We start from the raw sequence: 11,999 nt of genomic DNA, 5'->3' as shown, positions 1-11,999 counted from the left end.
CTCCCTAGCGATGGCTCTGGAGCGGTGGGCAGCAGAGCTGCGGGGGGCAGGATCCCTGGTTCCTTTGAAATGAGCTAGGGCTGGAAATCAGCAACTAAAGGGAGCTCCATTTCTGGGGAGAGATGCCCCTGAGTTCCTGGAGCCTGGCTCCTCCGGCTCCTTCCAAACAGTCCCCACTGATACCTGTGAGAGCAGCCCCAGGCCGGCAAGAGAGGGCTCTTGTGTGTTGGGATGCGGCAAATCAATATAGAACTGCACGTCCCTCCCCTCGTCCCAGGGGAACTCACAGGTTCATTTTGCATTTACACAGGAGTTGGGAGCTGGCCGGGACAGCGACTGCTCAGCATGGTGGGTTTCAATAGCACCAGCTTCCACCCTGCGACGTTCCAGCTGGCCGGGTTCCCAGGCCAGGAGGCGGCTTACCACTGGATCGCCGTCCCCTTCGTTGTGTTATACGTCACTGCCATGGTGGGGAATTGCCTTGTTCTCTGCATTGTCTGGGCAGACCGGCGTCTCCACCAGCCCATGTATCTGTTCCTTTGCATGTTGTCAGTCAACGATCTCGGTTTGTCTCTGTCAACCCTGCCCACCGTGCTCGGAACCTTCTGCTTCCACTCCACAGACATCGCTTTCCACGCCTGCCTGGCCCAGATGTTTTTCATTCACTTGTTTTCCCACATGGAGTCGGGGATTTTACTGGCCATGGCGTTCGATCGCTTGGTGGCCATCTGTAACCCGCTGCGCTACGCAGCCATCTTGACCCGCCCCAGGATCATGGGAATCGGGCTGGCTGTTGTGGTTAGAAACTTCAGCGTGGTGTTTCCTGTTCCCTTTCTCATTAAACGCTTGCCGTTCTGTCGCTCCAATGCCCTCTCCCACGCCTACTGTCTGCACCCTGACGTGATGAAGCTGGCATGTGCGGATATCTCAGTCAATAATATCTATGGCTTATTTGCTGTTCTCCTTGTCTTCGGAGTAGACCTGTCGCTTATTTCCATCTCCTACGTTGTAATTGTGATGACCATCTTCAATATAGCCTCTGGGCGGGAACGCCTCAAGGCCCTGAACACCTGCGTCTCCCATGTCTGTGCTGTGCTAATCTACTTCATTCCAATGATCGCAGTCTCTGTCATACACAGGTATGGCAGGAATACCCCTCACGTGGTCCATGCCCTAATGTCCACTTTTTACCTCTTCGTACCCCCTGTGTTAAACCCCATCATTTATACTATAAAAACCAAGGAGATTCGAAAATGCATCCTCAAAATGTTCTCTAGGTAACTGGGTGTGGGATGGTTTCTAATGTACCTCTCTTTGGTTTGTAAGTACATGGATGGATGGGTAGATGGGAGAAATAGGATGGATGGACGGATGGATGGACGGATGCACGGATGAATGGATGGATAGGAGAAATAGGGTGATGGATGAGGGAGGAAGGGAGGGAGGGAGGGATGGATGGATGGGAGATGGCTGGCTGGATGAAAGAAATGGGCTGATGGATGGATGGATGTTTTCAAGATACTGAAGTCACTAATGATTTGGGGGGGTTTCTATTCCGGGGCATCTCACTGAAGATACTGCACAGGACCTGGTTTTTTAAAGGGCTGGATTTTGGTTCTCCGAGAACTGGCACATGAAGACATCTCTGTTTGGGCATCTACACACTGAAGACACCAAAATCTCTAGTCCCCTTTCCTATGTAGGACATTCCTTGTGTGTCAGGTGTCTGGTTGATCATGCAAAAAGAGATGACACCAACTCTGAGATGAGGTGGGTGAACTGTGGCCTTCTGGGAGATGTTTTGTCTCTAGTTCATTCGTTCTTTATGCACAATTCTTTGTGTGAGGCAGACGGTGCCCAGCGTGAATGTCCTCTGTATCACAGCTGCACACTCGGTCGCTGGAGCGAGGGGAGATTGCAAATGACTGATAAATAAAAGCCATGCAAACCCGACACACGACCTTGAGAGCCGTTCCAGCACCTGATCATATGTGGGATTTCCTCCAGCAGCTCGGGCGTCAGCTCAGAGTTGCTCCTCCGTGACTTTCCGTCTGCCCCTGGCCGGCTGCCATCTCACCTCCCCCCGGTGTTAATGACACAGCTCTCAGGGCCAGACAGTGGCTGCTCCGTGCGGAAGGATGAACATGGGGCCCCGCTCCCCGGCAGGCTCAGCGTGCTGGAGAGCTGGCAAGCCCTGCGGGCCCGTTGGGCGCTGCCCTGGTGCAGATCCAAGGGAGGGCGGAAGGCACGAGCCAGCGGGGATGTCCAGCCTGGCTGAGGGGGTGTGAGAGCGCAGCCCTGCCCGGGGTCGCACTGCCAGGGCCGCTCTCTGGCCCCGCACTGGCCCCTGGCTCACACAGAGCTCAGGGGGCTAGAAAGGTTTAAGGGAGGAGCTAGCGGTGCCTCTGGAGAGCTGGGCACGGAGAGGTTTTGGGGCAGTTTCTTTGCCGGAGACTCAGGGCACAGGACAGGGAGCCCAGGGAGCAGGGTTCTGTCTACCAGTGACGCTTTGTGACTGTAGCAGGGTCTCTCTCTTGCTTGCTCCTGTGTGTGTGTATGTGTGTGTGTGTGTGTGTGTGTGTGTGTGTGTGTGTGTGTGTTGGCGCGAGGTGTGTCTGCTCCGGTGTGTGCGCGTCTCACTGCCCAGCAGCTCGGGCCGAGGGAGGGCAGCGGCACCGTCATTAAACACCAGCACCAACATTGGGGTGTGAGCCGCTAAACATCCATGGAACGGGCCAGCTCCCAGCCCGCAGGGGGCTGCACGGCCTGGATCTTTTCTTTTCCGTGTGCTGGGCATCAGGCGCTGGGGAGGCTCCATTGCCACAGGCAGCGAATCCCTACGGCGGCCTGCTCAGCCCTTCTCTGAGGTGGGCCTGGGACAGGGCCAGTGAGGGGACATCCCCATCCCAGAGTGCCCCAGACGCCGGGGACCCTCCCGGCCACTCACACCCCCCCTACGGGTGCCACTGGGATTCCCCTCTGCCGCACACACACATACACAAACACCATGGGTGGTGCTGAGATTCCCCTCTGCTGCACACCCACAGGGCGCTCACACACACACACACACCATGGGTGCTTTTGGGATTCCCCTCTACTGCGCGCGCACACACACACACACACACACACACACACACACACACACACACGCTGCTGGAATTGCCCTCTGCCGCACACACGCAGGGCGCTCAGGGCCAAGGCCAGACACAGACAGTCCCTCCCCTGTGACCCAAGGTCTGCAAGCTGCCAGCCAAGCCACCCCTGCCTGGTCTCTGGGACTCCTTGTGGGCTCCCCTCCCATATCCATGGCAGGGCCCTTCCCACCCTGAGGGGACACAAGCTCCCAGGGGGACGTGTGACCCTCCCACCTGTCCCCTCCGCACCCTGCGCCCGGCCTGGGGCTCCCGTGCCCTCCCAGGGGTCCTGCCGTGGGGAGAAGCTCTGCCCTCCCGCTGCACCAGCCCCCCGACGCATTCGGCTGCTCTCCCTGGCAGCCAGACGGGGTGGGAAGGGGGTCGGAGCCGCCCCGGTCCCTGCTCTGTGCAGCGTAGCCCGGTGCCTGGGAGGGAGCCAGGCTGGGGAGGGGCACTAGGGGCAGCCTGTGGGGTGGGGTGGGGGGAGGCTCTGCCTCATTGGCTGCTGACCCCAAAAGCCGAGTCCGGACAGGCAGCAGCCAGGTGCTCTCCCAGTCTGATTTGACACAAGAGGCTCCAGTCTCACCCTCCCGCTCTGGTCCCGCCTCGGCCCCGTGCGCTGCCCACTCCCACCACCTCAGGGAGGAGGGGGAGTACCGGACCCTACACGTCCCCCCCGACCCATCTCTGCCCGCCCCCTCACACTCATTGTTCCCACGGGCCGTGTGGGCTCCGGCCTGTTGCACTGGGGAGAATCCAAGGGACGGTGCAGACCGGTGGGCGCTGATGTTTAAAGATGGCTCCAGATGGGATGCCGGCAAGTATTCCTGGTCCGGGGAGCCGGTGGGACTCTCGCAAAGGCAGAATTCTCCGGCCCACATCTGGACACATCTTTGGTGAAGCAGCCATGGCCAGATTTCAGTCTCTGCTCACCCTTGCCTGGCTTGGGGGTTTCTCCCTTTCATAACCAGGCCAGAAGCAGGATTTCTGTAGGGCACAGGCCACCAGACCTAACGATTAACAACCCTGAGCTCTTACATGGCCCCTTTCGCCAGCAGATCACAAGGCGAGCACCTAATGAGGGCAGAGTGTGAGCCCCATTTTATAGATGGGGACACTGAGGCATGGGAAGCTGAAGTGACTCACCCAAGGTCACACACTCAGACTGTGGCAGAACTAGGTCTAGTCTCTGTGTCCCCTGAAGCCCATTCTAATGCCATGTCCCTTAGGCCACGCTGCTGTCTCTGGGGGTATGTCTACACAGCTACCCTAGTTCGAACTAGGGTGGCAGTGTAGACATACCCTGAGAGAGGGGCATGTTTCAGCTAAATGTGATGCAGAAGGCTGGGTCCCTAAATGACACGCAGGCGTCTCTGTCTGGTTCCCCATTGGAGTTTGGAAAGGCTAAAATCCTGCCTCGCTGTACGAGTGGTGAGCCAGCCCCACTCAGCCAGACGTGTGCGTAGCTGCCCCACTCGTGTTCCCCCCCACCTGGGGTAGGTCCTCAGTACCCGCCGTTGGCTCTCCCCCGTCGTCGGGCGCTTGGTTCAACCGTTATTGCCGGGACGTGGGAGTAGGGGGGCCCGGGCCTGCCCTCTCTCACGGGCCCCAGCCCAGGTCCCTAAGGACAGGTTCGCTGGAACCTGCCCAGCCGGCCAGGCTAATGCCCACAACTCACCGGCTCACCAACTCCAAGCCCCGCCCTGGGCTACTTCCTGCCCCCCAGTCTCTCTCTGGTCCTACTGCCGCCCCGTGGGACCGGCCCCCGCCGTGTGACTCCCTTCCCGGGTGTTTTCCCTCCCGGGCATCTTCCTTCCTCCCCGGGCATCCTCCTTCCTCCCTGGGCGTCCTCTCCTCCCCGGGCGTCCTCTCCTCCCCGGGCGTTCCCTTTCCTGCCTCCCTCCCGGGTTTAAAATGCTGCGCCGCCGTCCTCCCGCCGTGACATCGCCTGCCGCGCACATCGCGGCTGACATGTAGCTCCGCCCAGTCTCGGCGCGCCGGCTGGCGCTCCGCTCTGGCCCCTCCCCCGCCTCTCAGCTGGGAGGTGGCGGTGGTACAGGGGCCGCACTGCGGCGGGAAGAACCGTGTGCAACATAGACATTGGTGTCGTTTATAAGAACTGGGTGGTAACGGGGGGTCACTCCCCTGAGGCGAGCAGCCCCCTTGGCCGAGTGCATGTGTCCGCACGCCCTGCTACGGCGGCCCCCCTGCAACCCAGCCCCCTGCCAAGGCTGAGCCCCTGGAGCTCCAAGGAGGAACTGCCTCTCTGTGCCTCAGCAGCTTCCTTTTACCTGGTTTGCTGGGCCCTGATTGGACGCTTCCTTGGCCCTATTCCATCTCCCCGGGGGGGTCTCAGTCTGTGGTTTGCTGGGCCAGTGTGGCAAGGCCAGAAGCCTCCAGCAGGGGGCTCTGTGGCCGGTTCACCCCGGCAAGTGGCTGGACACGTGTGTCGGGGCAAACTGTGAAATATTCACGAACCTGGGGGGTACCGTGCCCGAGGCCTTGGGACTGTCACGCTCCTTAGGGACGAGTCAGAGCTGCCGTGCGCCCATCCCATGGCCCTGGGCTCGGGAGGGTGCCAGACGCGGGCTGCTCGGGGGGACAGTGCTGTTGGCGACGGGGTAACCAGGAAGGCGTCACAGGGGCTGTTCAGGGCTGGCTGGGATCCCTGGGCACACGCCGGCCAGGCCTCTGTTCCTGGGCAGGCTCCAGGCCAGGGGGCAATTAGCTCTTGCTGCTGTACGAGGCGTCTGTGCCTGATTAGCCCCTGGTCACACCTCAGCCTCCGCCTGTGTCCCAGGGGCGGGGGGAGTCCCCGGTGCTGCTGCCAGGATGCTGGACAAATACTCCCGGTGCCTGGCAGGCTGCAGCCTGCGCTCCAGGCAGCCGGGCCCGGGGGCTTGTTCCTTCCACTGAAGATCATTGTCCTGCCCACCCGGTGAGTCGGCTGCGTGGAGAGACGGGGGGTGATTCCCTGGCACCTCTGTGGGGAGACTCCAGGGGAAAGACGAGCCCCACAAAGCGTAATATGTTTCTATTCTCTTATCTTTGCTGGGCAAATTCTGCCCCTCACCAGTCAGTTGGTTCCTGGCAAATCCTCTTGGGACAGAAGGGCACAAACGCCAGGTGCTCAGCAAATCTCTGTCATGCCGAGGCAGCAACCCAGGCAGCAGGGGATCGGGCTGGAGTGGATTTTTGTACATAAGTCTTTGAAGGCCAAGATCTCCTCTGCTCTGGGTGAGAGTCCACGTCCCTGAGCTCTGTTGTATACTAGATATTTGTCCAATTGCCGCTGGCCCGTGTTTTGGGGTTGGTTGGTGCAGGAGGTGGGTGGCTCTGGGGGCACCGGGCCATGGCAGGAGTGGGGAATCTCATCCAGCTCTCATTGCTCTCCCTGGTGTTCCCTGCTACCCCCCAGCCCGGCGCCTCTGCCTGCTGCCCTGACTGCATCTCCTCCAATGCTCCGGCTCGGTGAGAGCTGGCAGGAGTCTGCCTGCAGGTGATGGGAATGACAATCCAGCTCTTTCTGCAGCTGGAGCCATATGGACAAATCCTGCTCCGACTGACCTACCGTCCGGCCCCCTGAACCCCACAGCCCTACTCAGCCTGGGCCTTGTGAGTGCTCGTCATTGGGCCAGTTTCGTTCCCCGTCCGTGCCGTGCTGATGTGCCCCTGGACCTGGGCCCGTCCCATGGGCCATGAGAAATCTGTACTCTCCCCGCACTGCACATGCCCAGGAGGGCCGGCAATTCACAGCACCCTGCAGAGCTCAGGGACACGCAGGCCCCATTGGGCATTCCAGGTCAGTCCAAGGGGGAGTTCTCCCTGCTGGAAACAATGGGAGCTTAATGGCTACAGCCTCTTCCTCAAAAGGTTCTGGAGCGGTGGGCAGCAGAGCTGCGGGGGGCAGAATCTCTTGCTTCCCTTAAATGAGCTACTGCTGGAAACCAGCTACTAAAGCGAGCTCCATTTCTGCGGAGCGATGGCCCTGAGTTCCTGGAGCCTGGCTCCTCCGGCTCCTTCCAAACAGTCCCCACTGATACCTGTGAGAGCAGCCCCAGGCCGGCAAGAGAGGGCTCTTGTGTGTTGGGATTCGGCAAATCAATGTAGAACTGCACATCCCTCCCCTGTCACCTGGTCGCAGGGAAACTCATGGATTCGTTTTGCATGTACACAGGAGTTTGCAGCTGGCTGGTCATGGTGGGTTTCAATAGCACCAGCTTCCAGCCTGCGACGTTCCAGCTGACCGGGTTCCCAGGCCAGGAGGCGGCTTACCACTGGATCGCCATCCCCTTCGTTGTGTTATACGTCACTGCCATGGTGGGGAATTGCCTTGTTCTCTGCATTGTCTGGGCAGACCGGCGTCTCCACCAGCCCATGTATCTGTTCCTTTGCATGTTGGCAATCAGCGACCTCGGGATGGCTCTGTCAACCCTGCCCACTGTGCTCGGCACCTTCTGCTTCTATTTCACAGACATCGCTTTCAACGGCTGTCTGGTCCAGATGTTTTTCATTCAATTCTTTTCCTTCATGGAGTCGGGGATTTTACTGGCCATGGCGTTCGATCGCTTGGTGGCCATCTGTAACCCGCTGCGCTACGCGGCCATCCTGACCCACCCCAGGATCGTGGGAATCGGGCTGGTCATTGTGGTTAAATGTACCAGCATGCTCTTCCCTTTCCCCTTTCTGATTAAGAGGCTGCCAGTCTGCAAAAGCAACGTGCTGTCCCACGCCTACTGCTTGCACTCAGACATGATGAGGCTGGCATGTGCAGACACCACCCTCAATAACATCTGTGGACTATTTGCCATTCTCATCACATACGGCTTGGACTCACTGTTCATCACCCTCTCTTATATCATGATTCTGAGGACTGTTTTAAATGTTGCATCCCATGAGCAGCGCCTCACGGCCCTGAACACCTGCATCTCCCACATCTGCGCCGTCCTACTCTTCTATGTCCCAACACTTGCTGTCCCCATTATCCACAGGTTTTGGAAAAATGCCCCTCTTCTTGTGCATATTCTTATGTCCTATGTCTATATCTTTGTCCCTCCTGTGCTAAACCCAATCGTTTACAGTGTGAAAATGAAAGAGATTCACAAGGGGATTTTGCGACACTTCCCTAGAGGCTGAAAGTGAACTGACAGTTGTGTCAGTAAAGTTGTTATTGGGTAAGTTTTCTGTGCTTTGTTTGATGAGTGTTCAATCTTTCTGAAGAACATTTTAAACTCTCCAACAATAACATATCTGCATGATAGTTCCTGTCCAGTCTGCATGAAAATTGGCTTATGAATATGAATATGCATAAGTTGGAGATGCTTTAAAGAAAATACCTCATGTAACCTATCAATGCTAATGTTACAGACCGCTTCATTTGTATATCCTATTTTGGTGCATGTATCATTCTTGTATGTAAAGATAGAAATATGAAGTATATGACTTTATGATTTAATGTGCTAATGAGAGCCGTTACTGGTGCTCCGGAAACCTGGATGATTGGATGATCAACTTAGCAACTTGTAAACAACCTTGTTTGTCTTGTAAGTCCAAAGGTGATTGGACTAATAAGACATGTGACTGTGCCACCTGGAACTGGGATTCCATTTTTTGACCCAGGTAGTTTTCATGGAAGAGAGAATATAGAACAAAAGATCCCCACCTTGGGGAGAAGACTATTCAAGCAAGGGGAAGCCCTTTGTCTTTGGCTGGTCAAGACAATCCTTGAAGAGTACAAAGAGGGAATCCAGGTCAGAGTAAAATATCATCTTTGTCCTGAAGATTATGCCTAGATCAAGTATAGCTCTTTAGGAAAAGAATCTGCTTACAATCTTCTTCTTAAACCGTTGTACCCCGAGTAGAGCATAGATCATCTACAAGTCTCCTCCACTTCATTCTGTCTTGAGATAAAACTTCTAGCTGACTCCAGGAATACCCCCGTTGTTGCTGTCCTTCAGTCTCAGTAGATCTTCTCCACATTGTCCGAGGTCTACCTCTTTTGCATTTTCCTTGTGGGTTCCATGTGAGAGCTTGACAGACTATGCTGGATGATGGTTTTCTCAGAGTGTGGCCTAGCCATCCCCACTTTTTTCTCTTGATTTGAATCTCAAGTGGTTCTTGTCCTGCTCTGTTCCAAAGCTCCTCGTTTGTGACAAAGTCTTGCCATTTGATGTGAAGGATGTAACTCAGGCATCTCTTTATGAATGTCTGTAGCTTGTGGTTTGAAGACTTTTTAGTATGCAAGGTCTCACATCCATACAAGAGCACACTCTTCACATTTGTGTTGAAGATCTGCAGTTTCATGTTCACAGATAGGATTTGTGAACTCCATACGGGTATGTCTACACTAGCTCATGAGTTCGAGCTAGGTAGGCAATTGAGAGCAACCGGAGTTGCAAATGAAGCCCAGGATTTAAATATCCCAGGCTTCATTTGCATGTTCCCAGACGCTGCCATTTTGAAATCCCCCTTAGTCCGAACTAACTGCCCACGGCTAGACGCGGCAGTTAAACGTTAATTCGAACTGACTCCTTCGTTCGAATTAACTGTTACTCCTCGTCTAACCGCGGGCAGTTAGTTCGGACTAAGGGGGTTTTCAAAATGGCGGCACCCGGGAACATGAAAATAAAGCCCGGGATATTTAAATCCTGGGCTTCATTTGCAACTCCGGCTGCCCTCAATTGCCTACCTAGCTCGAACTAACGAGCTAGTGTAGACATACCCTATGGGATGAAGAGTCTTGAATGCAGCTGCTGCTTTCTCTGTCCTAGCATTGATATCCTTGTGTGTTCCTCCATCGCTGCCCTTAATACTCCCCAAGAAGATGAACTGCTCACATCTTCCAGGTCATCCCCTCTCAGTGTGATGGTGTTGTTGTTGGACTGGTTGGACTCATTGTCTTGATCTTCCCCTTGTTAAATGCTCAGTCCAAACATTGAGGCAGTTTTTTTCTAGTGTTGGGACCTTTTCTTCCATGCTTTCATGTTGGTGTGAAAAGAGGGAGATATTGTCAGCAAAATCAACGTCCTTTAGCTGTTTGAAAAGTGTCCACTACATGCCCCGTTGATGGTCATTCATTGTGATCAAGAACAGGAAAGGTGACAACAGGCACCCTTGTCACACTCCTGAGAGCATGCTGAAGGATTCTGTCAAGATACCATTGTGGGTGGTCTTGCTTACAATATAGGGTGTTTTTTAGTGAATTAGCACTAGCTATGTGTTTTCTTTTGAGCTTAGTAAATGATTTTTGTCTGGGTGCTTTCACTTTCATTGATAAAGAGGGCAAAGACCCTCATGAGTTTCCTTTGTGTAAAACTTTTACTCAGGGAACTACGGACTTATGTGGGGACGTGATCTCTTTGGAAATTTCATGCATACTTTACCCTGGCATTGCATTCTCCTAGGGCTGAAGAGCTTGAGAGTCCGCATTGCTCTTTGGGAGTCTGGTTACTCCAATTCTGTGCCTCGTCTGGGGGAGATCAGAATATCTGGCCCAGCAGAACAATGATGGTGGCGTGATGGACACCCCCCATGCTTTATGAAATGGATTTATGGACATGAATATACATAAATCAAAAGTGCTTTGAGCAAATTATGTTGTGTAACCCATTAATCTTCACGTCACAATCTGCTGGTTCTGTTTACCTTACTTTGATGTCGGTATCAATTTTGTGTGCAAAATTAGCCTTCTTGAGTGGGAATACTTTGTGCATTTCAAATGTGTGAATGAGAGACATGGAGGGTGTTACCTTCAAGGTCTTGATGAGCAACTGTTGAACAATCTCTTTTGTCCTTACATCCTAGCAGTGGTTGGGAGAGAGTGGCCTCGATTCCTTAACAAACGGAATAGGAAAGGAGAGGCCTTGGTCTTTTGGCTGGGCTGCACCTGAAGGAAGGAGCCTGTGACCCCAGGGTGGCGGAGACAGCCCTGGTTTGGAGGGGCAGCTGGAAAAGTGGTTCTAGGGTGAGTTTGAAGAGTTTGTACTGAGGTTTCAGTGGAGAATTAGCCAAGTGGTTTTGTGTCTTTTGATTTGTAACCTACTTTGCTCTGCCTGTTCTCACTTATCACCACTTCAGTCCTACTGCTTGTACTTAATAAAATCACTTTTACTTTCTATCAAACCCAGTGTAGTTGTTACCTCGGGGAGCAGAGGGGGACAACCAGTGTGCACAATATAGTGTTAAAACCCCTAATTCGTTGGGGTCTGATCCCATCTGGGGGGTGCTCTCTCAGGAGCCTGGGCCCCAAACTGCACTCACCTTGGACCTGAAGTGGGTCAGTCTGTACTGCTTCTCGGTGGGGGCAGGGACCTCAGCTTGGGGCCTTGGCTGGGGGAGACCAGAGGAGCTGGCCCAGCAGGACCGGGCAGTGAGGAGCCCCAGACAGCGAGCAGGTGAGTGGCAGTGGCGTGGCAGCACTCTGAGAGGCCCCCCGAGGGGTCATCTGTGACCCCCCCATCACAGACGGGGAGCCCCAGAGAGCAAGGTGGCGCTGTCAGTGGCATAATCGACACGAGAGGGAAGAGCCCCAAGGGGTCTTTTGTTACCGTACCCTGTCACAACCTGCGTAATTAAAATGGTGTAAAGCGAGTGGCCTGCAAAAAGTTCTGCAATTTCCTTCTACATCTTTAAATTGCCGTCTTAGATGTAAAAGGAGACCAAAGCCTTTGGGGGAAGGACTGTGGGTCCAGTGTCTGTGAGCAGCACCTGACACTTGCTGGCTGCGATCTGACTCCATGGGCAGCAGGTGACGTTGGCAAGGGATGTAATTTCCCTCTACTCTGCGTGGGCAGGAGGGCTGGGCTGCAGTCGGCACAGAAGGGCTGCGTCTACACTCGCGGCTTCTTGCGTGAGTCATATGCAAAT

General features: G+C 54.9%; 2 protein-coding genes across 2 annotated transcripts; both read left to right on the top strand.

The window, feature by feature from the left end:
• Positions 1–345: 345 nt before the first annotated feature.
• Positions 346–1,281, top strand: LOC149526065 (olfactory receptor 51I1-like). The gene has a single exon (XM_089770202.1). The coding sequence runs from the start codon at positions 346–348 to the stop codon at positions 1,279–1,281; it is 936 nt and encodes a 311-aa protein (XP_089626328.1).
• A 6,050-nt stretch (positions 1,282–7,331) lies between these two features.
• Positions 7,332–8,270, top strand: LOC149526064 (olfactory receptor 51I1-like). Its single transcript, XM_089777087.1, has one exon. It carries the CDS (start codon positions 7,332–7,334, stop codon positions 8,268–8,270), a length of 939 nt encoding a protein of 312 aa, XP_089633213.1.
• The last annotated feature ends 3,729 nt before the right edge of the window (positions 8,271–11,999 follow it).

This window comes from Pelodiscus sinensis, chromosome 1 (genome assembly GCF_052426305.1).
Source record: "Pelodiscus sinensis isolate ZL-2025 chromosome 1, ASM5242630v1, whole genome shotgun sequence".
Classification (NCBI taxonomy): Eukaryota; Metazoa; Chordata; order Testudines; family Trionychidae; genus Pelodiscus; species Pelodiscus sinensis.
The sequence above is the reverse complement of the archived record's forward strand: the minus strand, read 5'-3'. Positions and strand labels throughout refer to the sequence as shown.

Excerpts from the sequence above, each read along its gene's own strand:
- LOC149526065 (XM_089770202.1), top strand. The coding sequence starts at position 346 with ATGGTGGGTTTCAATAGCACCAGCTTCCACCCTGCGACGTTCCAGCTG.
- LOC149526064 (XM_089777087.1), top strand. The coding sequence starts at position 7,332 with ATGGTGGGTTTCAATAGCACCAGCTTCCAGCCTGCGACGTTCCAGCTG.